Source organism: Dryobates pubescens, chromosome 29 (assembly GCF_014839835.1).
Source record: "Dryobates pubescens isolate bDryPub1 chromosome 29, bDryPub1.pri, whole genome shotgun sequence".
NCBI classification, from domain to species: Eukaryota; Metazoa; Chordata; class Aves; order Piciformes; family Picidae; genus Dryobates; species Dryobates pubescens.
Window position 1 is genome coordinate 10,094,419 of NC_071640.1, and position 27,517 is coordinate 10,121,935.

At 45.7% G+C, this 27,517-nt stretch overlaps 1 protein-coding gene across 1 annotated transcript in view; it reads left to right on the plus strand.

Annotated features, from left to right (window-relative positions):
• TNC (tenascin C) overlaps positions 1-27,517 on the plus strand; it is a 51,789-nt gene that overhangs the window by 20,397 nt on the left and 3,875 nt on the right. Inside the window, exons 10-20 of the mRNA XM_009907084.2 lie at positions 298-570; positions 2,559-2,831; positions 10,671-10,943; positions 17,280-17,402; positions 18,607-18,750; positions 20,091-20,210; positions 20,641-20,784; positions 21,994-22,124; positions 23,323-23,455; positions 26,143-26,294; positions 27,382-27,478. Of these exons, the coding sequence (XP_009905386.2) occupies positions 298-570; positions 2,559-2,831; positions 10,671-10,943; positions 17,280-17,402; positions 18,607-18,750; positions 20,091-20,210; positions 20,641-20,784; positions 21,994-22,124; positions 23,323-23,455; positions 26,143-26,294; positions 27,382-27,478 (1,863 nt within the window). The remainder of the gene's footprint in view (positions 1-297; positions 571-2,558; positions 2,832-10,670; positions 10,944-17,279; positions 17,403-18,606; positions 18,751-20,090; positions 20,211-20,640; positions 20,785-21,993; positions 22,125-23,322; positions 23,456-26,142; positions 26,295-27,381; positions 27,479-27,517) is intronic.

A 27,517-nucleotide genomic window follows, 5' to 3' on the forward strand; every position in this document is an offset into this window, starting at 1 on the left:
GACAAAGCAGCTGCAGCTGTAGGATGCTCTATAAGCTGCTTTTTGTAAGCAGTCTTTCAGCATCAATGTAGTTATTATTTATTGTTACAATTCTTTTCTTACTGTTCTGTTTTGCTATGTCTCTGAAGAGACTTTACAAGTTATGTGGGGCAGCTGAGAAGGTGAATGTGTTGGGGGGGTGCATCTCCATGTCACAGGGTACAAGTGAAATTCATTAACAGAGAATGTCATTAGATACCATTTCATCACCAGCAGCCTGCAATCTGAGTAACCGATTGACTCTCTGTCCTTATTCAGAGGAGGAACCCGAGCTTGGAAATTTGTCAGTGTCAGAGACTGGCTGGGATGGGTTCCAGCTCACCTGGACAGCAGCCAACGGGGCCTATGAGAACTTTATCATTCAGGTGCAGGACACTGAGCATCCAGAAGAAACCCGGAATGTCACAGTCCCGGGCAGACTGCGCTCTGTGAATGTTACTGGCCTCAAGGCCAACACACCTTATAACATCACACTTCAGGGTGTGATTCAAGGCTACAGGACCATACCCCTTTCTGTTGAAACCATGACAGGTATCTTTTCAAGTCACTCCCCCAGTCCATGGCTCCCTTTCCTGGCAGACAGGGGTGTGAGCCAGAGCTATTGCAGCTGCTCAGCAAAGCTTGTTCGCTTGGTCAGCTCTGAACTCATTAAAGCTTGGATGAATGTCTCTGGCATGGAAATGTCTCATGATCAGACTTTCCAACAATAGCCTCAATACCCCCATGGAGCTCTTTGCTTTCAGAAATGCTTCTTCCCCCCCTCAGCACAGAATGGCTTCTTTTACTTCCTATACTCACTTTTCTGCTGGCTGACACTAACAGCAGACCCCAACTGGCTGTTGCACATGCTTGGGAAGGCTTAGGTTCCCTTATCAAATTACAGAAACCCATTCTCCAAAGCCCAGATAATCAATGCCCCAGAGTATGTTAAGGTTTTACCCTTCAGAAGCTACTTCTGAAATGATACACTAGCTTCTATGTAAATGCAAACTCAGGGGTATGGTTTATGCATCTGACTCAAGGGCAATGACAGACACCTTCTGTATATTCTCATAGAGAAAAGAACACAAACAAATTCCCATCAAGAGTAGGATCACCTATTAAGCCACACAAAGTTGTTAAGAAGTCTGGTCTGAAAAAAAGATTTAATGCAAAAAGACCAAATTCAGCAGAACATTGACCTGGAAGAAGGAAAGTCAGAAGGTGGCATGGAACTAACCAAGAGCCACAAAAGCAAGTTCCCAGCTGTGCAAGATGGCAGGTTTAACTGAGAGTTTATCATGAGCTTCAGCTCTGAGAGGCAAAAATATACCTGTGTCTGTCTTGTGGGCTCACTGATTCTTCCAGGTCCTATGACCAGTGGTAATGAAGAGGTTATGAATTAATGAGCAATAAAGAGGCACCAGTGGCTATTCCTTCAGCTAATTTCTTGCGGACAATATTTGCTGCCTCTGGGCTTTCCTAGAGACCTTTGCAATCTGCTGCGGTTGTCAGACAGCCAGAGCTTGCTCGTGTTTGATTTCCCCAAGCACATGTTATCCAGCACAGAAGGGGATAAGAACTAAACAGAACTGAAAGGTGGAAGGCAGTAGAACCTGCTTGTTTCAATAATGCTTTAAGCAGCCTGGCTTGGGTAGAAATGTGTCTGGCACAAGGCAGTGGCCTTGGGCTGCGTCCCACTTCAGGCTAGAAGTCCCGTGCTTTGAGAGCCCTGAGTGTGAGCTGGTAGCAGGTTGCCCATTGAAACCAGACAAATGTGGCCAGACAAAGGAGGCTGTACAGGGACAAACAAGAAAACAGCCATCATGGGTGTCCTGCCTAAATATGCAATGTGCTCTCTTTTTATTAACTTAATGAAAACAGCAGAAGATGCCCTGCTGAGGCTTTCCCTTCCCTTTCTGGGTCATGCTCAGCACCCGGCTTTTCAAACTTTTCCCTTCTGGGGCCTTGCAATTGTCAGAATTTTCTGAGCCTTCCTGTAACGCATCAGAGATGTCTGCAGGGAGGAAGAAACCCCAAGGCAGCTATTTCTGCTTTGCATTTTGGCTCCAGCTCCAAAATGACATGCCAGCTTTCATAGGCTTAAGCTGAAAGGGAAAGCAGAAGAGCACACAAAACCCAACCTTTTCCTTTGAGTGAAGCAATAGCTCCAGTTTTAGTTTCTCCTAAAACTGGACTCTGGCTTTTTCAAATGGTCCAGCAGCATTCAGAAAAGTTCCTTAGCATCTGCTTTCATGCTCAGACATCAAAGGCACATGGCTGCCCCTGGAGGTACAGGGAAATAGCCATGGCTTTAAAGCTTTTTTTCCTGTTCTTTTAATTGTCTTTTCTGCCTCATTTCACATTTTGAGATGCTTTCACTTGGTTTCTCCCCCTTACTACCTGTCTGCTCATAGCGAGCTTTTACTCAAAGCCTTTTCCCCAAGGGCTGCCAGCATGAGCAGAGAGAAGCACAGCATCTCTGAGCAGGAGGAGGTGCAGGGCTGTCCCCTTCTGACCAGTGTTGTTTCCCTCCTCAGGGGTGCCCCCAGAAGTTGGTGAGCTAACCGTTTCCGACATTACTCCCGAAAGCTTCAACCTTTCCTGGACGAGCACCAGTGAGGACTTCGACGTCTTTACTATTGAAATTATTGATTCTAACAGGTTGCTGGAGCCCATGGAGTTCAACATCTCAGGCAATTCAAGAACTGCTCATATCTCAGGGCTTTCTCCCAGCACTGATTTTATTGTCTACCTCTATGGGATCTCTCATGGTTTCCGCACACAGGCAATAAGTGCTGCAGCTACCACAGGTACAGAAAACCTACCTCAATACTAACTCTCCTTTCTTCTAACTCTTCTTTACAGGTTGTGCCCCCTTCCCTGCCCACAGCTACCCCATTACCAAATCCTCTACCTCATTGCTTCTAAGGAAGACCTGCCGGAGACATTTTGAGCTGTGAATGTTAAGCCAGCATCCCATCCAGCAAAGGCAGTCATCACAGCCTGCTGTGATTTCATTCACACAAGAAGTTTCATTCACACACACTAAGGTTGGGGGAACCTCTGACTAAGATGAGCAGCAAACCAGATTTCCCAAGAACCAAGTGGGAGATGAGGCCTTATGTTAGCCTTGCAACATGTGTCTGCATCTGGCACAGAGCTGATACTCTTTCTCTCAGATAAACTCACTTCTAGATGCAGTTTTAACTCTGATTCTCCAAAGAGATTTCAGATATCTTTTGGTCTGTGACAGCAGACTCCTTGCAAGGCAGATGCATTGCTTGAATTCAGTTTCAGAGTTCAGTTTGCAATGGGTAAGAGATTGAAAGAGGCCATGAAATAGGTAGGCATTTAGTTGTGGGCATGTTGCACGTCTCACAGGTTTACAGTTGACAGTTTTAACAGGAAAACCAGGCAAGGACTGGGCTAGACTGGAGAAGCAGAAGGTGCATTCTCATACTAGACAGATAATGTCATCCTTTGATATCTCTGCTGAATTTTGCTGCTGTCATGATCTTAGGAAAAGCTGTCAAAGCAATTTGTCATAGCAATAGATTAATGTGGTCAGTGACATTAAGCAGAATGTCAGATTTCAGTGATCAGATAATACAGAGTTGCAGTTCCTAGCATCAGCAGATTGTGAATATCCTGATTGAATCATAGGTAGCCTGGGCAGGGTGGTGTGTGAAGGGATGGTGGTGTGAAACCCATTGGGAGACACCAGGCTAAATGATCTTGATGAGCTGTGGCTCATGTGACTTCAAACTTCTGGACTGTTTCATTTTATCGTTATGGGGTTTAATAACTGCAATACATTTCCGTTTGTGTTTCTTCCTGTAGTAGAGGAACCTCTCCTTAGCCAACTCACTGTATCAAATGCTACCTCAGACAGCATGTCACTCACCTGGGAAGCACAGGACAATGCCTTTGACCATTTTATTCTAGAAGTCAGAAACTCTGACTTCCCTTTGGACTCCCTGGTGCACACGGTGCCAGGAGCCTCCCGGCGCTATGTAGTCACCAACCTCAAAGCTGCCACTAATTACACTGTTCAACTCCATGGTGTAATTGATGGGCAAGGTGGTCAGACCTTGACAGCACTGACAACCACAGGTATTTCACTGTTTCACCTTGCAGGTTTGCTTGTTTCCTTCCTTCTGCTGTCCATTGAACTGCTTGAAAACATGGCTCCAACTCATCATCCTTCCTTTGGTAAATTATAGGGAGATCGCCATGTTTGGAGGCTGAAATGTTCTGGGCTTGAGAGCACTTGGAAAAAAAAAAAAAGAGAGATCTGAGATGGGAAAAGGCTGACAAAGTGCCCCCAGCATTAAGGGAGCCAGTGGGAAACCATGGTTGGTTTCCTTATATATACACTTGTCTGCAAGTTCTGTGTATATATAACTGACTTGCTCCACACAGGATCTTTGCTCTTGATCTAGAAAAAAGTTCTTGTTTATCCCATCCCCACTTGCTTTGCTGTGGGTGGGAAGCCTTCATGTCTTTATCAGCTTGGAGAGGCACCTGCATGCCACTTTGGTTCTTTGTTCTTCAAACCATATGTCTTCCAGGACATTTGCATCTCTCGTAGGAGTTTCAGGCAGCATGCTAAATGACCAACCAAATCTGCATGGAGTGCTCTGGCTGCCTTTTGCTGGTCCTGATGTTCTTCTCTGCCTAGGATTTTTTGTGTTCCCAGCAGAGAGCAGGGCTCAGAAAGTGAGTTCACCCTTTCTTGATGGTCAGCCCATCACTCTCTCACTTGTATTACTGCCTTTGAGTCTCTTAAGACCTGTCTCAGTTCATTGGATGTCAGAGCTTCTCCTGTGGTGGTGATTCCAGGATGGTGGGAGACCACTGAGACTTGCCTGAGGAGGGAACTTCAACTTACTTTGCATGTGGTGTTCTTTGGAGTCTGGGTGTCATGATGAGAACGTGCCTGACTGGATGCAACTGGCATGTTGAAGGAATGTGCCCGGTTCAGGATGGAACTGGAAAGGCCTGGTTTGTGCCCTCTGACCTGCATGCGGGGCTGATGGCTCCATGCTCAGTTTCACTGGGTTCTTCACCCAAGCCTGATTGCTTTGTGGGTATTTTCTCATCTCTTCCTCTGTCTCTGGAATTACCATGCTTGCATGGTGACATCTTCACTGTCAGCCATGAAGGCATTGACGGTCACTGGTTGACAGCATGGCAACAGCATGTGTCCTTAACTGGGGCCACTTGGACTCACCTGTTCCTAGACAATTCCAGAGAAGGTGGACTATCATTTAGAAGTCTTGCAATAAGGATGGAAGTAAAAGTTGGAACATCTTGCAGCAGTTCATCTCTGAGTTAAGAAAAAGATTTCATTCTTTCACTGTTCTCTTTGTCAGTGAGATACATCTCTCCTGCTTCTCTCCCAGCATGAATCATGTACATGGTTATTTTCCTGTATCTCACTGGCTGCATTTCCCAAGGTGTTCTTGATTCACACACAATTGGCAAGAGAATAAACAGAAAATCAGCCCTGAGAGCAGACACAGGATTCTCTGACCACCTGGCTGCAGGGTCACGTTTGTGCTTTCTCTGTGCTGGAACGAATCTTTGATTTCATGCTAAATGGAATAGCTTTAAAACAGGATGGGTAAGGAGCTCTCCCCTTCCTGCAGCCTGAAGGCCAAAATTCTCCCCTGGCCAGGGAGAGAAGCGATTTTGAATTTCTTGTAGCAGAAAGTCTTTGCTCTAAAGGAAGTTCCCTGACCACTAAACATTCAGAAAGGAGAGCAATAGCAGTGTTGTGGCTTTTTTCATTCACTCTGTTAGATTTTCTCTGATTGTGCCTAATCAGAGGATGAGGAACACCTTATCTGTGGAGTCCAGGGAGGTTTTGGCTTGAGATTAGTGCTGAGACAATCACTGTTAGGGTTGAACCCCCCTCATTAACTTCAGAGTCCAAAAAGAAAAATATCCACGACTCCAGGCAACAGAAACACTAACCAGATGCTGAACTGGGGGGTTTAGGGATGTCTGGTTTGGACTCACATAATTCCTGCCTGAATCCTACTTTACCTGCTTTGGAATTGCTGGGGGTTTGTATTCTCATCAAACTCCCAGCATGGAGTTCCTGCAGTTCCTGTGGTTTTACCTTCAGGACTGTGGGTAAGGAAGCTCTCAGTGCTTGTGTAAACCAGGGCACACTTCATTAGGAAAATTGAGTTTATGTAAGAAGATTGAATGAAACAAGAAGTTAAAAGTCAGCACTAATTTCAGTGGCTTCTTTCCAAAACCTTACAAAATAGCTCTTGCAATGCTCCCTTTTGTTTTCTTCAACCACTACAAACCAAGGCTAAAACCTTCAGCCTTGTCTTTGAGCCTCTGTAAACCTCCACCGCTGCCACCCCCACATGACACAGAGTAACGCTCTCTCTTCCCCTGTGTTCCTTTCTCCTTCAGAGGCTGAGCCACAGCTGGGCACGCTCACACTCACAAATGTTACTCCTGACAGCTTCAACCTCTCCTGGACCACAAGTGATGGGCCTTTTGCCAACTTTGTTATACACATTAGAGATTCCTATGCAGCACATGAGCCCCAGGAGCTTACGGTGTCGGGAGGCGCTCGCAGCGCTCACATCTCAGGCCTGCTAGATCACACTGCCTATGACATTAACATTAAGGGGACTACCAGTGCAGGTGTTCACACAGAGCCCCTCACTGCTTTTGTCATGACAGGTACCTGCCTAAAGGTTTGGAATCTATTTATTGGCTTATGAAAAATATATATTCCAGTAGGGATGAAAAAAGGAAAGAAACAAAAAAGACTCTCTACAGCACTGAATATCTTGTCCAGCAGCAATGGTTGTATTTAGTGCAAGGGGGGGTCAGACCAGTTGTGTTGACCTTAATAATTTCTAGCAGGAGCAGTGGTTAAAGTGAGATAAGAGCCCTCTGGAGTCTTTCTCCCAGGTCTCTTTTAACTCCTGAAGTTTGAAAGGGAAATTTGCCTCTTACTCAAGCAGTTGTGGCTGAAAGATTCAGAGAGGACTTCAGAACATCCCCTGTCCTGTGATGTCCTCCCAACACATCCCCTGTGTCTGAAAACTTTGACCAGGATTTTCTTGGGCTCTATTGTACATCTCATGCCTTTTAAATGATCAAATAAATGGTGCAGGGTTCATCTTCTGTGCATTCTGTGGCCAGTATGTGCAGTTAGGGCTTGTCACACAGGACACTCTAAATAGAATTAGTGAAGAAACTGATGCTTTTCGCTTGCCCACTTTTCTTCATTAACATTCAGAGGGACATCAGCTGCAGCAGCAGCATTCCCTACAGCATCTGAACAATGTCCATGATCATTTTCCTTAAGACATTTGCATTTTGCACCAACTCTGATTTGCCCCCGGTGACATTCGGTCACACAGGCAGAAGGGAGAAACTCTGCTTCTAAACCTCCTGCTCTTTGCTCCACCAGAGCACAAATGCTTCCCTTTGAAAATAAACCATGGGTATTGGTGTTTGAGAGGAAGCTTCCCACAGCTAGGTGCAGAAGGATGTGCCAGCAGTTCACATAAACCTGCTGGCTTTAGAGTGCTGGTGTCACTCAACACTTATTCCAGGAAAATAATTCCAGCATCTTGGGCTCTTAATTTGTTTACCCACCCTCCCAGGGACCACACCAAATTGTGAGCCTTTGAGGTTGCTTGATTAGAAGGAAGTGAGCTGCATGAATGTCACCAAATTGAGGAAATTCAAGCTGAATCTCTGGTGCCCAAATCATGTAAACATCAAAACATAAGGGCTTCCAAATCATAAAACTTTAGGAGGGAATTTTCATGCCAAGTATTAACAGAACATCAAATTCAGCAGAGAAAGTTCTGTCTCTAACCAGTTGGTATTTTCTTAAGTGAGTGGAATGTGAGTGACTGGAAGATCAGATGAGTTAGCTCCTAAGCCAACAAAGCAAGGTGAGAGAATGTAGAGAATGGGATCCAGGATCAAAGCCAGGGCTTAGCAGAGCCAGATGATCTTCCTATTTGACTGGTGAGATTTTAAGTGAGCAAAACCCATTGAGAAACTCATCTTGTGAAAATGTGGCTTTTTTTGTCTTCACAAACTTTGGTGGGAAAGTTCTGAGCTCATGATCCACAGTGTCCAAACTTTGACAGACGTCATGCTGGTGTGAAAAAAAAAAAAAAGGGAAAAACAAAGATCCCTCAGTGGAATTTCTTTAAGTTGTCCCCATACCACACTAGCAGCTGCCTGGGAAAGCTCTTTGGACAGATTATTGGTCTGATCTGCAGCCATTAGCCTCTGCCCTTAGCCAGTGCAATTTCTGGCTTCTCTCCTATCCCCTGTGAAAAACAACCTTCCTCGTATTTAATGCTTGCCCTGGCTATGACCCTACCTGGTCAGTGTCCTGCTCCTGGCAGCCCTCACATCTGGGACCCCTCCACCACTGAAAAGGAAAGCTGGAGATATTCATGTGAAGTAGAGAGGTAAAGAAGCAAAATGCAGGAGTCATGACTGCCAAGGCTGAGGCTAGTCCATAAAGCACTGATAGTGGACACGAAGTGGAAGGAACTGCAAGCTTCATGCGCAGCATTTCCAAAGCAGTTTGGGTTCTGTCTGGCAGTGCATGTGTAACAGAAATATGCTTGCACTGTGAGCTTGGGAGGGATTTCAGTGGAGCTTGTGACACAAGGTGCTGAGACACCCTTGATCAATATTGATCATTTCACCTCTGGAAGCTCCACTGAAAAATCCTAGTCTTGTGGTCCTGGCTGTGCACTCCTGTTAGATCCACATTTGGGGGGGAAATGTGATGTTTGCCTGGTGGAATCTGTGACACTTTCTAACTGTCAATTTTTTTTCACTTCTTTTTGTGTGTGTGTGTGTGTTTTTGCACCTTCCCTTCTTTAGAGGCCATGCCCCCTCTGGAAAACCTAACTGTCTCTGATATTAACCCTTATGGGTTCACGGTGTCGTGGATGGCATCAGAGGATGCTTTTGACAACTTTCTAGTAGTCGTGGTGGATTCTGGCAAGCTGCTGGACCCGCAGGAGTTCCTCCTTACGGGAGCCCAGCGCCACCTGAAGCTTAAAGGCCTCATTACTGGCATTGGCTATGAGGTTATGCTTTATGGTTTGGCCAAGGGGCACCAAACAAAGCCCCTGAGCACTGTGGCTGTTACAGGTATTTCAATGTGAACAAACTGTTCTCTTCCACCCTTCCTTTCTTGCTTGTCTTCTCACATGGAAGATGTCTCATGCAGTCCATTTGCAGAGCAAACCTTGGCTTTTGCATCCCTTCCTGCATCGTGGCTACATGTAACTCCTCATGATTGCCAGGTTCACCAGTGAAATCCTCTTCCTTCTAGCTTGATGGTTCCCTGTTGTCATGTTGAGGGATACTGTAGAAGCGCATGACATGGGTTGAGGGGTGAAAGTTTCTGGTATGGTCATGCAGGTCCTTCTAACCAAAGCCTTTAGAGAAAACAGCTGCATGTTGGAGCTCATCTTGTTAACAGCTGCTGGGCACATCAGCATCCCCCAACTTGCCAGCTGTCAGGATCTTCAGGATTTCATACTTGGTCATACTGAATTTCTTGCCCATGGGCTTCTTTCTTTCATTCCCTGAGTGGGTTCCACCCACAGACCATCGAGTGCTGTCATTGCCACCCTTAAAGTTGGCATCTCTCTCCAGAAAGCCTTTGCTCATGTTTTCAGCCTCATCACAGCTGCTGTTTTCCAGCAGCAATGGGGCTTTCTTGTGCTGACTGGTTCTCTAGCCCTATAACCATCAAGTCTCAGCTGCATGTTGCTGATTATGCAGCAGTAAAGATGGGGGACTGGAGAATCATGAGAAAATAAATAGCAATGTCTGCGTGGCAGGAGGAAGTGCGCTGGAGATGCTGTAAGACAGTAACTGCTCCAGCAGCATTTCTCTAGGTAATGAAGCCTGACCATACTGTGCTAAAGATGTTGTGCAAGTAATGAATAACTTGCAGCTCCTGGGATCCTCTTGACTGGATTCTCTCTCTAAAGACAGTAGGGCCTTGTGTTTGGATTTAAGTGTGCTGTTGTAGGAATGTGAACTTTCGTGACTCCCCTTTGCTGCTTCAGCAGCGAAGTAAAGGATTCATCTGATCTGAAGAATCACAGATACCAGAAAGTGCATGAAATAAGGGTTTTGCATGAAGGAAAAGACTCTTTCAAGTGGCTTCTATGTCGTTCTCCTGACAGAGAGGGACCTGACAGTATTACAGGCATGCCTGGGGTTCTATAACAAGAGCTTGTTCTTCTCATACATAAAGGTTTCACACAGGTAGCAAGGGAGAAATGCACATCCAACTTCCTATTAGCATGTGTAACTTTGCATGCCCGAGGCAATTGGTGAATGCCCGTGCAGTGGATTTGCTGTTGAAGAGTGCCATGGGCCTGCACACACTCACATGTACCTTCCTCAGTATGTGGATAATGCTAATAATCTGGTTTTCTCTTTTCATTAATTTTTTTTCCCCCCTCTCTCTCAATAGCTGGCAGATTGTTTCCCTTTCTTTGAAGTGTGGTTGGATTCTTGCAGCATGCTGTACCCAGACCTCGGGCAGGTTCTCTGATGAACTAATGAAATGATTTCTTTTCCTTGCTGCTATCTTCTCCTTTTTTTTTTAGAAGCAGAACCCGAGGTCGACAACCTTCTGGTTTCAGATGCTACTCCAGACGGCTTCCGTCTGTCCTGGACTGCAGATGATGGGGTTTTCGACAGTTTTGTTCTAAAAATCAGGGACACCAAAAGGAAATCTGACCCACTGGAACTCATAGTGCCAGGCCATGAGCGCACCCAGGATATAACAGGGCTGAAGGAGGGTACAGAATATGAGATTGAGCTCTATGGAGTTAGCAGTGGACGGCGTTCCCAGCCCGTAAATGCAGTAGCCACCACAGGTATTGTCTTTGCAAGCAGAAAAGATGTTCCTGCCTCTTCCTCTCAGCATCTCTCCTTCTCTTAGCCAGCTTGGACTGTTACTGAGGTGTTTGAACTGCCTCTTGCACATTCCTCATCCAAGTTACTGGTTCAGTGAGGTGTAGTGGTTGAGGCCCCTTCCCTGGAGATATTCAAGGTGAGGCTCAATGAGGCCCTGGACGCCCTGATCTAGTTGGGGATGTCTCTGCTGACTGCAGGTTGACTGAATGACCTTTGGAGGTCCTTTCCAGCCTGGACCATTCTATGATTCTAAGATCAATCATCTCAGATTCCTTAGCTTCATCACTCTCTGTTTCATATGGTTTAATTTAATTACTTTCATGGAGTTAGGCAGCAGAGTCAAAAGCAAATGAAGCAATGTCATAGAATCATAGAATCACCAAGGTTGGAAAAGACCTCAAAGATCATCAAGTCCAAGCTGTCACCCAAGACCTCATGACTACTAGAGCATGGCACCAAGTGCCACATCCAATCCCTTTTTGAACACCTCCAGGGATGGTGACTCCACCACATCCTGGGCAGCACATTCCAATGACTAACAACTGTCTCTGTGAAGAACTTTCTCCTCACCTCCAGCCTAAACTTCCCCTGGTGCAGCTTGAGACTCTGTCCTCTTGTTCTGGTGCTGGTTGCCTGGGAGAAGAGACCAACCCCCTCCTGGCTACAACCTCCCTTCAGGTAGTTGTAGACAGCAATAAGGTCTCCCCTGAGCCTCCTCTTCTCCAGGCTGAACAACCCCAGCTCCCTCAGCCTCTCCTCATAGGGCTTATGCTCGAGGCCTCTCCCCAGCCTCATTGCCCTTCTCTGGACACATTCAAGTACCTCAATGTCCTTCTTAAATTGAGGAGCCCTGTGACCTAAAGTCTCTCTTCTAAAAACGTGGAGCTTGCTGATAAGAACATTTCTCTAAATCAGAAAACTTCTCTAAATAAGAAAATGTCTATAAATAAGAAAGCTTCTATAAGAAAGAAAATTTCTGTAAGTAAGAAAATGTCTGTAAGTAAAAACATGTCAAATCCATCTAATTCCTGGAGAAGGGGAATGAGAAGGGGACTGAGACACAAATTCAGTGTGAGGAGGCCAGCAGAAATGGAGGAATCATTTGCTCAGCTGTAGCAGTGTACTCTAGACAATGCACAGGAAAAGGGACAACGATAACTCACTGTTGAAGAGCTTCTCCTGAAATAGCTTGGCCTCATGATTCACCTTGATGGCTGTGGTGCCACTTGTTAGCATGGAAGGGCACAGCTGCACTGACTGCATAAACAGCAAGGGCATATATATACACTCAGCCAGACATTTACATGAAGCAGAACATGCATCCATCACAAGCCACCGATCCCCAGGCTCATGTGGGTTGACTCCTAATGGAGAGGGATGTTTAAAGTCAACTGCACTTGTTAGCAGTGTGTCCCCATTTTCACTGCCTTCCAGGATATTTATGGTAAACCAACCAAGAGTTATCATTTTCCCCCTGACCACATTCTTATTCAGTCCTTTCAGGGAGATTTAGCACATGTCACCTACTGAAGCAAATAACCCAGGAGATGTTTGTCAGATGTAAATAGCCCATGGATAATTGATAATGGAGCTGGAGCCACAAAAATCCAGCTAACTGATTTGGACTGCAGGTTGCACCACGCTGGGGAGCAAGGCCACCAAGGCATCCATCTAATGTCTTTTTTAGGAGCTGATTATTACACAAACATATGGATATTTATAGCATTCCCAGCCTGCTTGCAAAGAAATATTTCTGTCCCTGAAGGGGGTAGCTCAGACAGGCTTATTCTGGCCTGTGTGCAAGTTGCAAGTGAGCAAGGAATAAATTAGCTAGAAAGTCTTTAGCTTTAGTAGCTGGGATGCTAAAATAACAGTTGGAACAAAGCTGGGAAACAGAGCAGCAAGCCTAAACCAAACACTGCCATGGAAATGAAAACAGAAAAACAATCTAGGCTGGAAAGCCTTCTCTGTGCTCACAGCTTCCTCCTTCCTCCCTACCAGGCCATGTACCCACCTATACACAAATGCAGTCTTCAGAGGTGAGGTCCTCAACTGGTGTAATTGGAGCAGTTGAAGTAGCTTGGTGTGAGCATTGCCCAACAATCCTCTCTGAGGGGTCTGTACAGCATTCCACCCACCAGAAGGAAAGAGGGAAGTGAAAGATTTTGCCCTGTGCAGCTTTCGCTGCCTTGTCCTCCTCTGTGGTTTCCTTTCCTTCTTTTCTAAGAAGTCATCAGCAAGGCAGTTGATCTAGTGACAGCTGTGGGCTTAGGATGTGGAAAGGATGAGCAGGGCAGGACTGCTATGTGCCATTTCCTCCACATTGTGCTGGTCTCACAGCTGATAACTTGGCTAGAGACTGAAGTCATCTCTCTTGGTTCCATTACACCAGGAGAGTGCTGTGAAACTGCTGAGCATGGGAGTTGACAATAAAGCCATATCTTTAGCCTGGAGAAGAGGAGGCTCAGAGGAGACCTTACTGCTGTCTACAACTCCCTGAAGGGAGGTTGTAGCCAAGTGGGGGTTGGGCTCTTCTCCCAGGCAACCATCACCAGAACAAGAGCACACAGTCTCAAGCTCTGCCAGGGGAGGTTTAGGCTGGGTGTTAGGAAGAAGTTCTTCATAGAAAGAATGATTGGCCATTGGAGTATGCTGCCCAGGGAGGTGGTGGAGTCACCATCCTTGGAGGTGTTTAGGAAGAGACTGGATGAGGCACCTGGTGCCATGGTTTAGTTGACCAGATAGTGTTGGATGATAGGTTGGACTTGATGATCTCAAAGGTCTTTTCCAACCTGGCTTATTCTATTCTTTCTATTCTATTCTATTCTATTCTATTCTATTCTATTCTATTCTATTCTATTCTATTCTATTCTATTCTATTCTATTCTATTCTATTCTATTCTATTCTATTCTATTCTATTCTATTCTACCCTACCCTACCCTACCCTATTCTACCCTATTCTATTCTAGTCTATCTTCCAAAACACCCATCACAAGTGGTTCTTCCTCCATTGCTACTGCTACGTACAAATGCACAGCAGTAATTTCCCCCCAGAACTGCTGCTGATTGTTCTCTTTGTTACTGGTATCCTACTCTCCCTACCCTCTGCAGCTGTCTGTCACTTTACCCTCAGCAGTTCTGCTGTGATAGAAAACATCCTCTAAACTCATCGCAGTGCAGGACAGCATCACACAGATCTGCAGTCTATCCAAGCTGGCACAAGGGAATTTGCTCATGGCTGCTCTCTCTTGGAAATTCACCTGTAGAATGCCTGTCAAGGTGCAATTCAGCCCTCACCAGGGGACCACACATGGCTGTATGCCACTTAGTGTCCTTGGTAGGAAGTGTGGTTCTCATGCTGCTGCTGCTTCTAATGGTGTTTTGCCATACTCTGACAGCACTTTTCATCTGAGAGGATCACAAAACACTCCACATGCTCTTTATCCCAGATAAATGCAGACTGATGCTTCCTGTGAACATGCTCCTCTAATATCTCCAAAGAACAGTTGTTCTGAAAGACAAGGTTTTAGCCAAAAAAGTCCCCAAAGAACAGCAGCTACTCAGGTAGCTCAACTCACAGGAAGCTCTCCACAGAGAGCTAATGGGGAATGACACTGGAGGATACTGTTAGTTACCTGTATCTGCCCAACAGAACACTTGAGGGCTTCTAGGAGTGACACAACAGAGCATGCTGCACCTTTTTCATGCCTGCTTAATTCTGGCTTTCAGGAAGCTCAAGGAGATGGTTTTGTTTGCTGCTTTTTCAATTTCCCTGTGCTCAAAGGTACCCACTCACTCACATCTCTGGGATTCATTCCAGGACTGATGCTTGCTCTGGTGCTCCATTACTGTATTTTCTTTTATTTTTTGCCAGGTTTGCTCTCAGGAAAGTAGCCACAGTTGGGAGGCTTGGGGATATGAAACTCAGGTCAAGGCTCTTCTTACTGCTCTTTGTTATGCACTTCACATGGTACAAACAACTGAGCATGAAGCCTATGGAACTGTGCACAGCAGAGTCCTAGTGGGGTGGATTGGGCACATTGTTTTCTGGGAAAGACTGGAATTGCCCATGTATATAGCCAGGGGTTGGTCTCTTCTCCCAGGCAACCAGCACCAGAACAAGAGGACACAGTCTCAAAGTGCACCAGGGGAGGTTTAGACTGGACGTTAGGATGAAATTCTTCATAGAAAGAGTGATTTGCCATTGGAATGTGCTGCCCAGGGAGGTGGTGGAGTCTCCATCACTGGAGGTGTTCAAGAGGGGATTGGATGTGGCACTTGGTGCCATGGTCTAGTAGTCATGAGGTCTTGGGTGACAGGTTGGACTTGATGATCTCTGAGGTCTTTTCCAACCTTGTTGATTCTATGATTCTATATGAAAACCAAGTGCTGGTCCATCTGTTTGGTCTCCAGAACCAGCACTTTTCACCAGTCACAATGTGAAACAAAATCAATGTGATTTGCACTTCTCCTTCTTGACCAGGTTGTCTTTGTTCTCTTCTCTTTCCTTCAGCCTGTACCTGAATCAGTAGCACCTTCATGTGCCATGTGGCTTTACTAACGCCACCTGGCTTTCCTTGTTGTCTTTAATTCTTCTTTTTTCTTTCTTTGGCTTTTCCATGTGAGCAAACCCCACAAACACAACATGTCTAGTGAGCTCCAGAGAAGTAATTTATGTTTCTCTTGAGAGCTCAGTTGTTTTTCTTTGCTTTCCTTTTCAGTTGATTTAGTGCATTGCTGCTAGAGCTTTGGGGACAAATGGAACAAGGAGCCCTCTGACTTCTTTCCTGCAGACACTTTCTTTCCAACCTATTTCAAGCACAGTCACTTTTTTTTCCCCTCCCTTTCCCCCCCACCCCCTGCCCTTAGCCTGTCTCCAGCACTCTTAGTGTGGCTGTTTGATATCTTTCCTCTTTGTGCTAATGGTCTGCTCTGTGTGGGCTGTTTATTTCTTCACCACATGTCAGGGTTGTTTTGGTTGCAGTCAAGAAAGGAAATTGGAAGTGAGATGCTCAATGTAAACTTTGAAGTGCTCTCTTTAACATGGCCTTCCAGAAGCCCTTTCCGTGTTTGTTTTGCAGTAGCTTAATTAAGCCTTAAACTGGAATGTTTCAGGTAGCTGTTGGTTTGCATCTTAAGACTGGATCATTCTGGCAAACCATGGCTTTTGTTTGCTCAACTTACTTGGTCTAAAAGGGCAAATGTAGTGTTGAGGTTTTTTGAGGGAAAGGCTGGTTTCACAGTATCACAGTATCACAGGTTGTATGACAAAGAGCTGAAGTGGAACTATAACGAGAGGACACAGTCTCAGGCTGCACCAGGGGAGGTTCAGACTGGATGTTAGGAAGAGATTCTACACAGAGAGATTGCCCATTGGAATATGCTGCCTGGGGAAGTGGTGGAGTCATCATCATTGCAGGTGTTCAGGAGGAGACTTGATAGGGTGCTTGGTTGCATGGTTTAGTTAATTAGGTGGTGTTGGATGATAGGTTGGACACGATGATCTTGAAGGTCTCTTCCAACCTGGTTTATCCTATCCTATCCTATCCTATCCTATCCTATTCTATTCTATTCTATTTGTGCCTCCCTTCCTCGTGATGGTGGTGCACAGATGTGCTCAGCTAGTACCTAAGAAAAATCACAGTCACAGATAGAGATTCTGAGAAGAAAATCTGTCACTTCTAGTTTGAAGCCAACAAAAGTTAAAGGTAGTCAATGCTTGAGCAGAGGGACCCTTGATGAGCTCACAGACCTGAGTTCAGGTCTTTTTTAGACATCCTGTAGTAGAAACTTCCTGCTCAGGAAGAGAGATCTCTCCACTGCTGGGGGCTAACATTGCTGTGTGTCACAGACAGGGCTCTGATGCTCACTGGAAATTCAATTAAAAAAGTCATCCAAGTGAAACTGGGGTAGAAGAAAAAATGCAAATTCGAGGGCAATAGAATGGCATTGCTGTAACTGTTCCTCCATACTGTTCTGTAACACTGAAATCTCTGTTATCTCTATGCACATGATATGCAGATACATGTCTGGAGTGTTTTTAACCTATGCACTACTGCAATGTTACTGAAAAAGGAAACTTTAAACCAAAGAGATTGTTGCTGTCAGTAGGTAATGAAACCAGTAACTGCTGGTGCTCCCTGAATTAGTGATGTTTAGGACAGAACGTTGACAGCAGCAGCTCTTGGGATAGAGAGATGAGACAAAGCAGCATTCCGGCACTGAGGATTGATAAAGCAAATGATTTACCTCTTCTTTCTACGTGGTGTGTTTGTTCTCTCTTCTCCACTCACAGTTGTGGGATCTCCCAAGGGAATTTCTTTCTCTGACATCACGGAGAACACAGCTACAGTCAGCTGGACACCCCCTCGCACCCGCGTGGAGAGCTATCGGATCTCCTACGTCCCTGTCACAGGAGGTGGGTAACTGGGAGGGAGATGGTCAAGGATGAGTGGAGAGGCTTTGTCATGCTGATATCCATCACTCAGGGCATCTCCCAGATGACCTTAACGCAGATCATCTTTCTTTCTTCAAACTGCTGACCAGGAATGTGGGTGTGCTTCAACTCTGTCTGAGCATAGTGTCCCACATGCCATGGACAAGCCTTGTGAGGGAGCTCAGAGCTAGATACTTGAACAGTTGTACCCCTAATAGGGCCATGCTCACAAAAACCTCTCTTCCACATGAGCCTCCTAAGTAAGGATTTCTTTCAAACTCTCTCCTTATTTTGTAGGCACTTTATAAGCTGAGAACACTGAAAAACTAACTCTTGGAAACAATCATCATAAGGCATGCTTGGGGTAGCTTTCCAAGGCAGTGATTTTTCTTAGTGCTCCCCAGTGCTCTTTTATTCCATCCATTGTTATCTCTGGTTTAGTGCTCAGCTTAAAGAAACCTTTCTAAATTTAAACAGATTTCCAGCATAACCTGGGGACATCTCTGCAAGGAAAGAGCTAAACAGCAAAGACTGCAGACATCAGGACCATAAAAGATGTGCCATTGATTAAAAGAAGTAAAGATGCAGGCCTTTAGACAATGCAGTGTGTGAGCACACGTGCAGCTTTAAATAGGCACTGATCCCAAAGAAGAAAAGGAGCAATCTACAGCACAGAAAGTTAAGCACTTATCTAAGTGCTTTCCTGGAATAAACCCAGAATTTGAAGCAAATATGTTCTGAGTCCTCACCCACACATACAGGACCTCTTAAAATATCATCTGCCATATCTTTATTCAAAATGAGATGGGTGAAGGTGAAACTTCCAGCCCTTAGCAGAAACAAAGCAGACCTAAACTGCAGGTCCTGGCCTTGCAGGTGTACATGAACTCCACATGAACTTCCATGTGTTTACACCTTATGTCTCAGTTGTAAAGTTGTTGTTTTTTTCTGCACAGCACCACTCATTTTGTCCTACTGTTGGCTCACCCCCAGGGATGAATATAATCCACTGTCTCAGATCTAGGTATCACAGCAGCAATATTCTTTCCTGAGGCTGCCCTTTGGTGATTGTAATTAACTGGGGCAAATCCACCTCCTCCTGTACCAACATGTCTTTAACTGGAATCCTTCGAGTGTTTACTGGATTATTATGTCACTAATCCCTTGATATTTGGCTTCATCCTAGGCACTCCAAACGTTGTCACAGTTGATGGAAGCAAGACAAGGACCAAGTTGGTGAAGTTAGTCCCTGGTGTAGACTACAATGTTAGCATCATCTCTGTGAAAGGCTTTGAAGAGAGTGAGCCCATCTCTGGCACCCTGAAAACAGGTAATTAATGAGGAAACAGCAAGTTGTCTGTGCTGTAGGAGAGACTCAGGAACTGGAGCTGCAAACCCACTTTTGCTGTCCACACAAACTCTAGGAAGCTTCTGCCCACTCTTTCTTTGTGTCTCTGTATTTCAGACGACTCTAGAACTTGTAAGTTTGATCAGGCTCCCATTTGGAAATGTAAACCAACCTGGAGTGAGACAATTCATGTGTTTACAGCCTTATTTACATCAGCAAAACCCAGAAGTTTAATTAATATCTTTTTACACATAAGGGAGTACAGAGCCAGCTCAGCTGAGCAGTTCAGACCAGCTGCTGTTGGGGATTCAAACTCCACATCTCCCAGACTTTGTTCTAAGCAGAAAAACATTCTTCCTCCTGGTTTTATTTCAGTACAGGCTTAAATACCTATGCAGGAAATGAGGTTCTACTGTGTTCCTGCAGTCACATTCATGCCCTCACAGAATCACTGCAGGGTAGGGGTTAGAAGGAACCTCTGGAGAGCATCTAGTCCAGGCCCCCTTGCCAGAGCAGGGTCACCTGGAGTAGGTTGCAGAGGATGGCATCCAGGCAGGTTTTGAACTACATCAGTGATGGAGACTCCACCACCTCTGTGGGCAGCCTGTTTCAGTGCTTCACCACCCTCAAAATAAATTTCTCCTCATGTTTAAGTGGAACTTCTTATGTACAAGTTTGTAGCCTCCTTTTTTGGAGGGGCTCACAAATACTCAGAGAACTGGGCTAGAACCAAATTTATGAACACTGGATAACAGTATGGAATTTATAGCCCATTCCAGATGTACTGGAGACATTCATCTGTCCCAGCTCAGGGAGAGCACAAAACTCTGTACACAAGAGAGTCCCACGAGGATGCAAGGCAGGGTGTGTGGGGATTCTGGGTGGCTGGGTGGCTGTTTGGTTTATTTTTGAAGATGCAGGGTGGGTTGGTGGCAGGGCATGGTGGCTATTAGGTGCCGTCACATTTGTTGTTTTTCCCAGCTCTGTCTCCTGAGTTTGTTCCCAAAAGCAGCCCAGATTTGAGGGTGTTGAGAGAAATATGTCAGCTCTGACAGAGCTGTTGGGATTGATGGTATCAAGACTGCTGTGAGTACACAGTTGTGTCTGCTCAGGCATTGACCTCCCTTCCCGTGGCAACATCTGATGTCTCTTTATAGGCACTGACGTCTGTCCCGCAGCGTTCCACTCTTCCAAAGGGGATCATAAATCTGCATCAGGCAGTGGTGTTTGCACATTGTATACCACATATTTACCCCAGAGCATTGCAGAGAGCCCAGGATGTTTGTCAGGTCTCTTCAACCTCTTCTCCTCTTTTCTTCCAGCTCTGGACAGCCCGTCAGGCCTGGTAGTGGTGAACATCACAGATTCTGAGGCTCTGGCAACCTGGCAGCCAGCAATTGCTGCTGTGGACAATTATGTTGTCTCCTATGCTTCTGAGGATGGTAAGGAGAATTAGTGATGGGTCAGGGAGCTGACAGTGTTACAGCTCTCAAGAGATGCTCAGAAATGGGTGCAGCAGTGTGGCTCCGGGGAGGGGGGGCTGTTATCTGATGGAGATGCCTCACTGGAGGCCTTTTAAAATGATCATTTTAGCTAAGCATTCCCAAATGTGATTCTGTGAAATGTGACACGAGCAGAGATGAGATCCTTGAAGAGATGCTGCTATAACTCACATGAACGCTAGAGAGTGCTCAGGCCTAGACAAAGGGCTCAGCATCAGCACAGGTGCGAGCAGAGATGAGCTCTGGGCTTTTACTACTTTGTGATTGATTCCAGATAGTTAAAAAAATATCACTGAGTGGAGCATGGAGCTGAGCACGTCATGATGTGTCTGAATGATGCTGGGACCTCTTCTCTTCTGTGTTTTCTTAGAACCAGAAGTTACTCAGATGGTATCAGGAAACACTGTGGAGTATGACCTGAAGGGCCTGCAGCCTGCAACTGAGTACACCCTGAGTGTCCACGCACTGAAGGATGCGCAGAGGAGCGAGACCCTCTCCACCCAGTTTACTACAGGTACTCTGTCCCACCTCCCTGTGAGGAGAGCTGCCAGCTCTTCTACTCCCACCTGGTTTATATTTCTCCAGTACCATAAAGTCATCCAGCACATGGTGTTTTTTTCACTGGAAGCCTGAATTCAGATGTTTTACTATAAACCTGAACTCTGGTAGTATTTGCACCAAACTTTCTCTGATGGAAAGTTGGTGTGGTGGACCCAGAGGGTGGCTTTATGTCACCAATTCTACAGATGCTCACACAAAGCAGGAGCAGGACCTCTTCTTTGGGGGCTGGTGCTGGAATACCAGTTTTGAAGCTGGTTTCATACTTGTGGTTTGCATCAGTGGACATTTCTCATTTTCCAGGCTGTTACTTGGCTTGTGTTGGGATATTAACTACAGCACCAAGAGCTGAACTGTTCAAGTTCACTGTTCATAGACTCATAGAATCAATAAGGTTGGAAAAAACCTCAGAGATCATCAAGTCCAACCTATCACCCAACACCTCATGGCTAACTAAACCATGGCTTCAAGTGCCACATCCAATCCCTTTTTGAGCACCTCCAGGGATGGGGACTCCACCACCTCCCTGGGCAGCACATCCCAATGGCCAATCTCTCTTTCTGGGAAGAACTTTCTCTTCATGTTGAGCCTAAACTTCCCCTGGCACAGCTTGAGACTGTGTCCTATTGTTCTGGTGCTGGTTGCCTGAGAGAAGAGCCCAACCCCCACCTGCCTACAACCTCCTTTCAGGTAGTTGTAGAGAGCAATAAGGTCTCCCCTGAGCCTCCTCTTCTCCAGGCTATTAGTGTAAAATTAGAGTGGGGATGGGAAGGTGTAGCCAGACCAAGAATGAAAGGTTTTCCTATTCAAAAAAAGACATCATTGGAACCAAAGTTCTTCTTCCTGGCAATATGTAGATACCAACTTGCCTTGTGTGAAATAACAAAAGGCACAATTGTGTTTGAAAAGATGTTTCCACGCACCTGCTTATAAACCAAAGTGCCTGAAACAAGTCAGTGTTTTAACTAAGAGAAAAGAAACATCTGTATTTGAAAACTTCCAATGGGAAAATTACCTTCTTAGTCACACCATTCAGGCTGAAATGTTCTTGCATTTCAGATTTCTGCAGAGAAGAAACTTCCTGTTTGAATACACTGCCCATAAGCTAGCCTGTGTGCTATGCACCACATAGATATGATTGTAACTGATCTCTTGTCTCCTTCAGGATTGGATGCTCCAAGGGATTTAAGTGCCACTGAAGTTCAGTCAGAAACAGCTGTGCTAACCTGGAGGCCCCCCCGTGCTCCTGTCACTGGTTATCTCCTGATCTATGAGTCCATTGATGGCAGCGTCAAGGTAAAGCACCTGCAACTAAACCGGAAGGGCTGTGCCTCAAGATGGGGCAGCAGAGATGCTCTGGAGTGTCCAGTAAACTACTAAGTACCTGTTTCAGTGCTAGACTGAACACAAGTGCATTTAAAACCTGCTTCAGTACTTTCCTGCCTGCTGTCCTGAAACAGAAGCTCGACTGCAGCCTACCTTTTGACAGTCAGCTCTCCCTAATACAGAAAAAAGCATAAGCAACCTGTTTCCCTCATTCCAAACCTGCATCATAGAATCATAGAATCCATAGGGTTGGAAAATACCTCAAAGATCATCAAGTCCAACCTGTCACCCAAGACTTCATGACCACTAAACCATGGCACCAAGTGCCATGTCCAATCCCCATTTGAACACCTCCAGGGATGGTGACTCCACCACCTCCCTGGGCAACCCATTCCAATGGCCAACAACTCTCTCTGTGAAGAACTTTCTCCTCACCTCCAGTCTCAAACTTCCCCTGGCGCAGTTTGAGACTAAACTCATGCTCATACCAAACTCATTCACCCCAAACAATGGGATGCCCCTTTCTAAACTCAGGAGAATCCAGCCCTGTGCAAATGAGTTGTCTAAGGCAGGGTAAGTTGCCCTAGAAAGTGCCTTGTGCTCTCCAGTGATTTTATTGTGTTCCTACAGAAGTAAATTTAAGCACACTAGGTGCTTAAATGTGGCTGACATGAATCCCAGCAAAAATGACAGATGATTTGGGATGCCCAGCCTGGTACATCAGAGAGGGCTCTGAAGGCAAATCTCTAAGCATGCTGACAATCAGTCTTGTAAAGCTACAGAAAGTTACCTCTTGAAGCCTGGAGTTTGCTACTTTCTTGTCTGTAAGGGGGATTCTTTTCACCTTTATGTGAGTTTCACAGAGACATCTATAGAATGTGTATGTTCAAGGGATATAATTGTTTATACTGACTTGCTTTGAAACCACACAGCTTCTGTGTGATGATGGTAAACATTCATTTCCAGGCAACTTCTCTTGAGCTTCTAAAGCAAGTAGCTTGAGAAACATCTTAGAGGAGTGCAAGCTTTGTATTAAACAGTAGAGATGGTTCAAAAATAGCATAAACAGTTGCCACAGAAAATAATGTGACAAGCTAAAATATGTAACAGTTCCAGTCATTGTCCTTTTCTCACTGAGATTTCCCTGTATCATTCCTCCTCCCCACAGGAAGTCATCCTAAACCCTGAGACAACTTCCTACAGCCTGGCAGAGCTGAGCCCATCTACACAGTACACAGCAAAACTCCAGGCTCTGAGCAGATCCCTGAAGAGCAAAACAATCCAGACTGTTTTCACCACAAGTAAGGAGTTCAGAATACAAGCACAGCTGAAATAACACATGAGCTACTCCTCTCAGGTCACCACTGAGCTCTGCAATATGCAAACACAGACCTCACAGAAGGTTTTTAATCTGGTAGTCAGCATACACTACATTGGCTTGTGGTGGTGGTGCAAAATCATGGAATCATAGGCTGGTGAGGATTGGAAGGGACCTCCAGAGATCATTGAGTCCAACTCTCTTGCCAAAGCAGGGTCACCCAGGGCAGGTCACACCAGAATGCATCCAGATGTATCTTGAAAGTCTTCTGAGAAGGAGACTCCACAACCTCTCTGGGCAGCCTGCTCCGATGCTCCATCACCTCACAGTCAAGTTTTTCCTCATGTTGAGGTGGAACTTCCTGTGCTCCAGTTTGTATCCATTTCCCCTTGTCCTATCACAGGACACCATTGAAAAGAGCCTGGCCCCTTCTTCTTGACACCCACCCTTCAGATATTTATAAACATCAGTAAGATCCCCTCTCAGTCCTGTCTTCTCCAGACTAACCAGCCCCAGGTCCCTCAGCCTTTCCTCCTCAGACAGAAGGTCCAGTCCCAAAAGTCCCTGTTGTCCCTGAGCTGTAGTGTCACCTGCTTTCCCCAGACTGGCAGGATGAAATCCTTATCCTTATATCCATCTAGGTCACCTCTATGGTCCTTTCTCTGATGAAACAACCTGCCCATCCCATGACAAATGAAAGGAACGTTACTCTTTAAAATCCAAGCTGACACCCTGCTTTACCCCTGTGTGATGCATAGCAAGCTGTTCAAGCAAATCAGCTTTCTAAGGTGCAGTGAAGCAAACCACACACATAGAGATCAGTTCAGTGGTCTGAGGAGATGAATTTCTGGGCAGTTTTTTTCTCCTTTTCTTCTCTTTTGGAGATGAGTTTTCACAAAGCCATGCAGCATCTCTGTTCCAGCACTAAACAGGAATGCTCTCCAGTGAGCTGAATGATCAGATTCTCTGAAGGCCACTTCACAGCTGACATCAAAAAAGAAGTTCTTCAGTACTAGCTGTGATACAGTGCCTGTCATTTGTCTCCCTTTTCATGGTTTCCAGCCTTTCAGGCCCAGCAGCACCTTCAGCCATGTCCGTTCTCCCCCTTGTACCAGTTTCAGCCCAAGGACTCAGAGAAGTGCTACTAAAAGTTACACAGCCCCAGGTCTGCTCACAGTTGCTGTTTGTGTAGAATAGAATAGAATAGAATAGAATAGAACAGAACAGAACAGAACAGAACAGAACAGAATAGAATTGACCAGGTTGGGAGAGACCTTTGAGATCATTGACTCCAACCTATCACCCAACACCATCTGACCAACTAAACCATGTCACCAACCACCCCATCCAGTCTCTTCCTAAACACCTCCAGTGATGGTGACTCCACCACCTCCCTGGGCAGCACATCCCAATATCCAATAACTCTTTCTATGAAGAACTTCTTCCAAACATCCAGCCTAAACCTCCCCTGGCACAGCTTGAAGAGCAGGATGAAATCCACCAACAGGCTACAATCCTCCACCAGCAACAGAAGGAGTGAAATCTGGCTGTATTTAAGTGACATTTGGCAAAGTGACCATAGGCAGGGACTGAAAGGGTTGCCTTCACCCATATCAGCTCAGTGGCAGCCTGGCCTTAACTCTGAACATACATTTGTGTGCTAATTAGTGAGAGGGACACACTGAAGTAGCTCCCTGCAGAGAGCTGCTTTCCTCCAAATCCCAAAGCTGCTGCACATTCTCTGTAGCTGAGGCACAGGCAGGGATGTGCAACTCACCAGAAAGAGAGCAAAAGCCACCCTGTGAGCAGCCACATTAAAAACTCCCCTATGGACACACCTTGAGCATCACTTAATTAGAGCACTGGCTGAAAAAAAGATTGGTGGCTGTGGTGGGTTAGTTTACAGCCCAATGGGATGATTTAGTCCTTACCATTATATTCCTTTTGCATCCAGTGGTAATTTTATTTTACCACTTTTCTACTCAATCTGTGGAAAATTTCCTAGGCACAGACTAAAGCTGCCACAATGGCCTAAGTGAATTTCAAAATAAGAAACAATAATAATAGGGAAAAAAGGATTTCTGGGGGTTAGAAATTGTTCTGGCTGCAAGGATGCTATTAGCTTGTCAGAGAGAAATGCTCAATGGCTTTTCCCTGGCGTTTCAACTCTCATTGTTGTCATTGTGCTTTTAAAAGCCTGATTTTAGAACATCTTTGATATTGTACTTGCTAGCAAAATATTCCAAATGATTTCATTTTTATATCCTCTCTGTGTGTTTCCCTCACCCTTTCCTGCCACATAATGAGAGATGGATGGATTTGGGTTTACCCACAAGCTGCTGTAAACACAGCTGATGCCATTGCACCATTTAGCTGGAGGATGCACTCCCACATCGTAGCAGGGAGCGGTTGGCTGGCAGTCACAGCACTTCCAGAAGTGGAGACAGATGTGCAAAAACATATTCAGGAGCAAAATTTGCATCATCTGCTGTTCACTGGGAATCCTTTGTGTGCAGGATGGCAATTACACACCCACTCCTGGGCTCTGTACCTGGCTGTGCCATTGACCCATGACAGATTTCCATCAGTGTTCATCAAGCTCTGTGCAATCGATGTTTTCTAAGGACTTCTTTCTTCTTCTTTTTTCGTTTGTTTTGTGTGTGATTGCAGCTGGTCTTCTCTATCCTTACCCTAAAGACTGCTCCCAGGCTCTCCTGAATGGAGAAAGCACCTCTGGGCTCTACACCATTTACCTGAATGGGGACAAGGCTCAGCCTCTGCAAGTCTTCTGTGACATGGGCGAGGATGGGGGCGGATGGATTGTGAGTAAGACAAGAGGGTCCCCACCACCCTCATGTGCATCTGTCTGTGGTAAGAGTAGGGGAAACAGATCCCATCCCTGCTCACCTATGGCATTCCTCATAATGCTCCACTGTAAGAGTTGGGCTGACTATCTATAAATGTGGGGTATTTTATCTCAGGTAGGACACTTAGGTGCTTAGAACAAGGTTACCAGCCCTTTCTGTAGCTGGAGGAGAGGTGTCTCCAAAGGATGGGTCACATCGGTGCTTTCTGCACTTGGGACAAACCCTAATCTCTGTCCACTGGTTCAGCACTCCCAAGGTGCTGAAATGAACATCTTAGATCAGATACTTAACTTCTACATGCTAATTAGGTGAGAGGAGGGTGGGCTGACTCTATCTGAGAGAGACAGAGGCAGCAAAGGAGGTTAAAGCTCAGGGCAAAGGAAGTGTTCGTTCAGCAGCCTCATGGTATGGTGGTCAGCCAGGCTTCCCAGGCTGTTATACAATGGACACATCTCACCAGAACAGCAAATGAATGGCCATAAAAATACCAGCTCTCTGTAGCGACACACAATCATAGCATCACAGAATCATTAAGGTTGGAAAAGACCTCTAAGGTGATCAAGTCCAAACTGTCAGTCCAACACTTCCATGACCACTAAAGCATATCCAACACTACCATGACCACTAAAGCATGTCCTAAAGTGCCATGTCTGCACCTCCTCAAATCTGAACATGAGGGACCCTGGCCACAGAAAGGAGAAAGGAGCTGGAGAAAAGCATGCCTAGGAGACTAGGGGATGTGGAGAAAGTCTTGGCTGAGAAACACACAACTGTGAGGGGCTGCTGGAAAAACAGAGAGCAAGAACTGAGAAAGGCTACATCACACAGGGGAGCCTGGGAACCCAACAATGAAATTAGAGACACAAAACAAGCAAGGAGGCTTCCAAATGGCACAAATCAGTGTCTGCAGCAAAAGCACTGCTGCTTTGGGTGGTAAAGGCCAGGGATCAGCAATGCCAAGCTCTGCATTTGCAAAAGCCACCTTGCCATGCTCTGTCAAAGGCTGTCTGTCCATAACACCTCTGGCCTGTGGTGGTTGCAGGTGTTCCTGAGGCGGCAAAATGGAAAGGAAGATTTCTACAAGAACTGGAAGACTTATGTGGCTGGGTTTGGAGATCCTAAGGATGAATTCTGGATAGGTAAGTGGCAAGGACTTGTCTTCTTTTTAAAGAAAACAC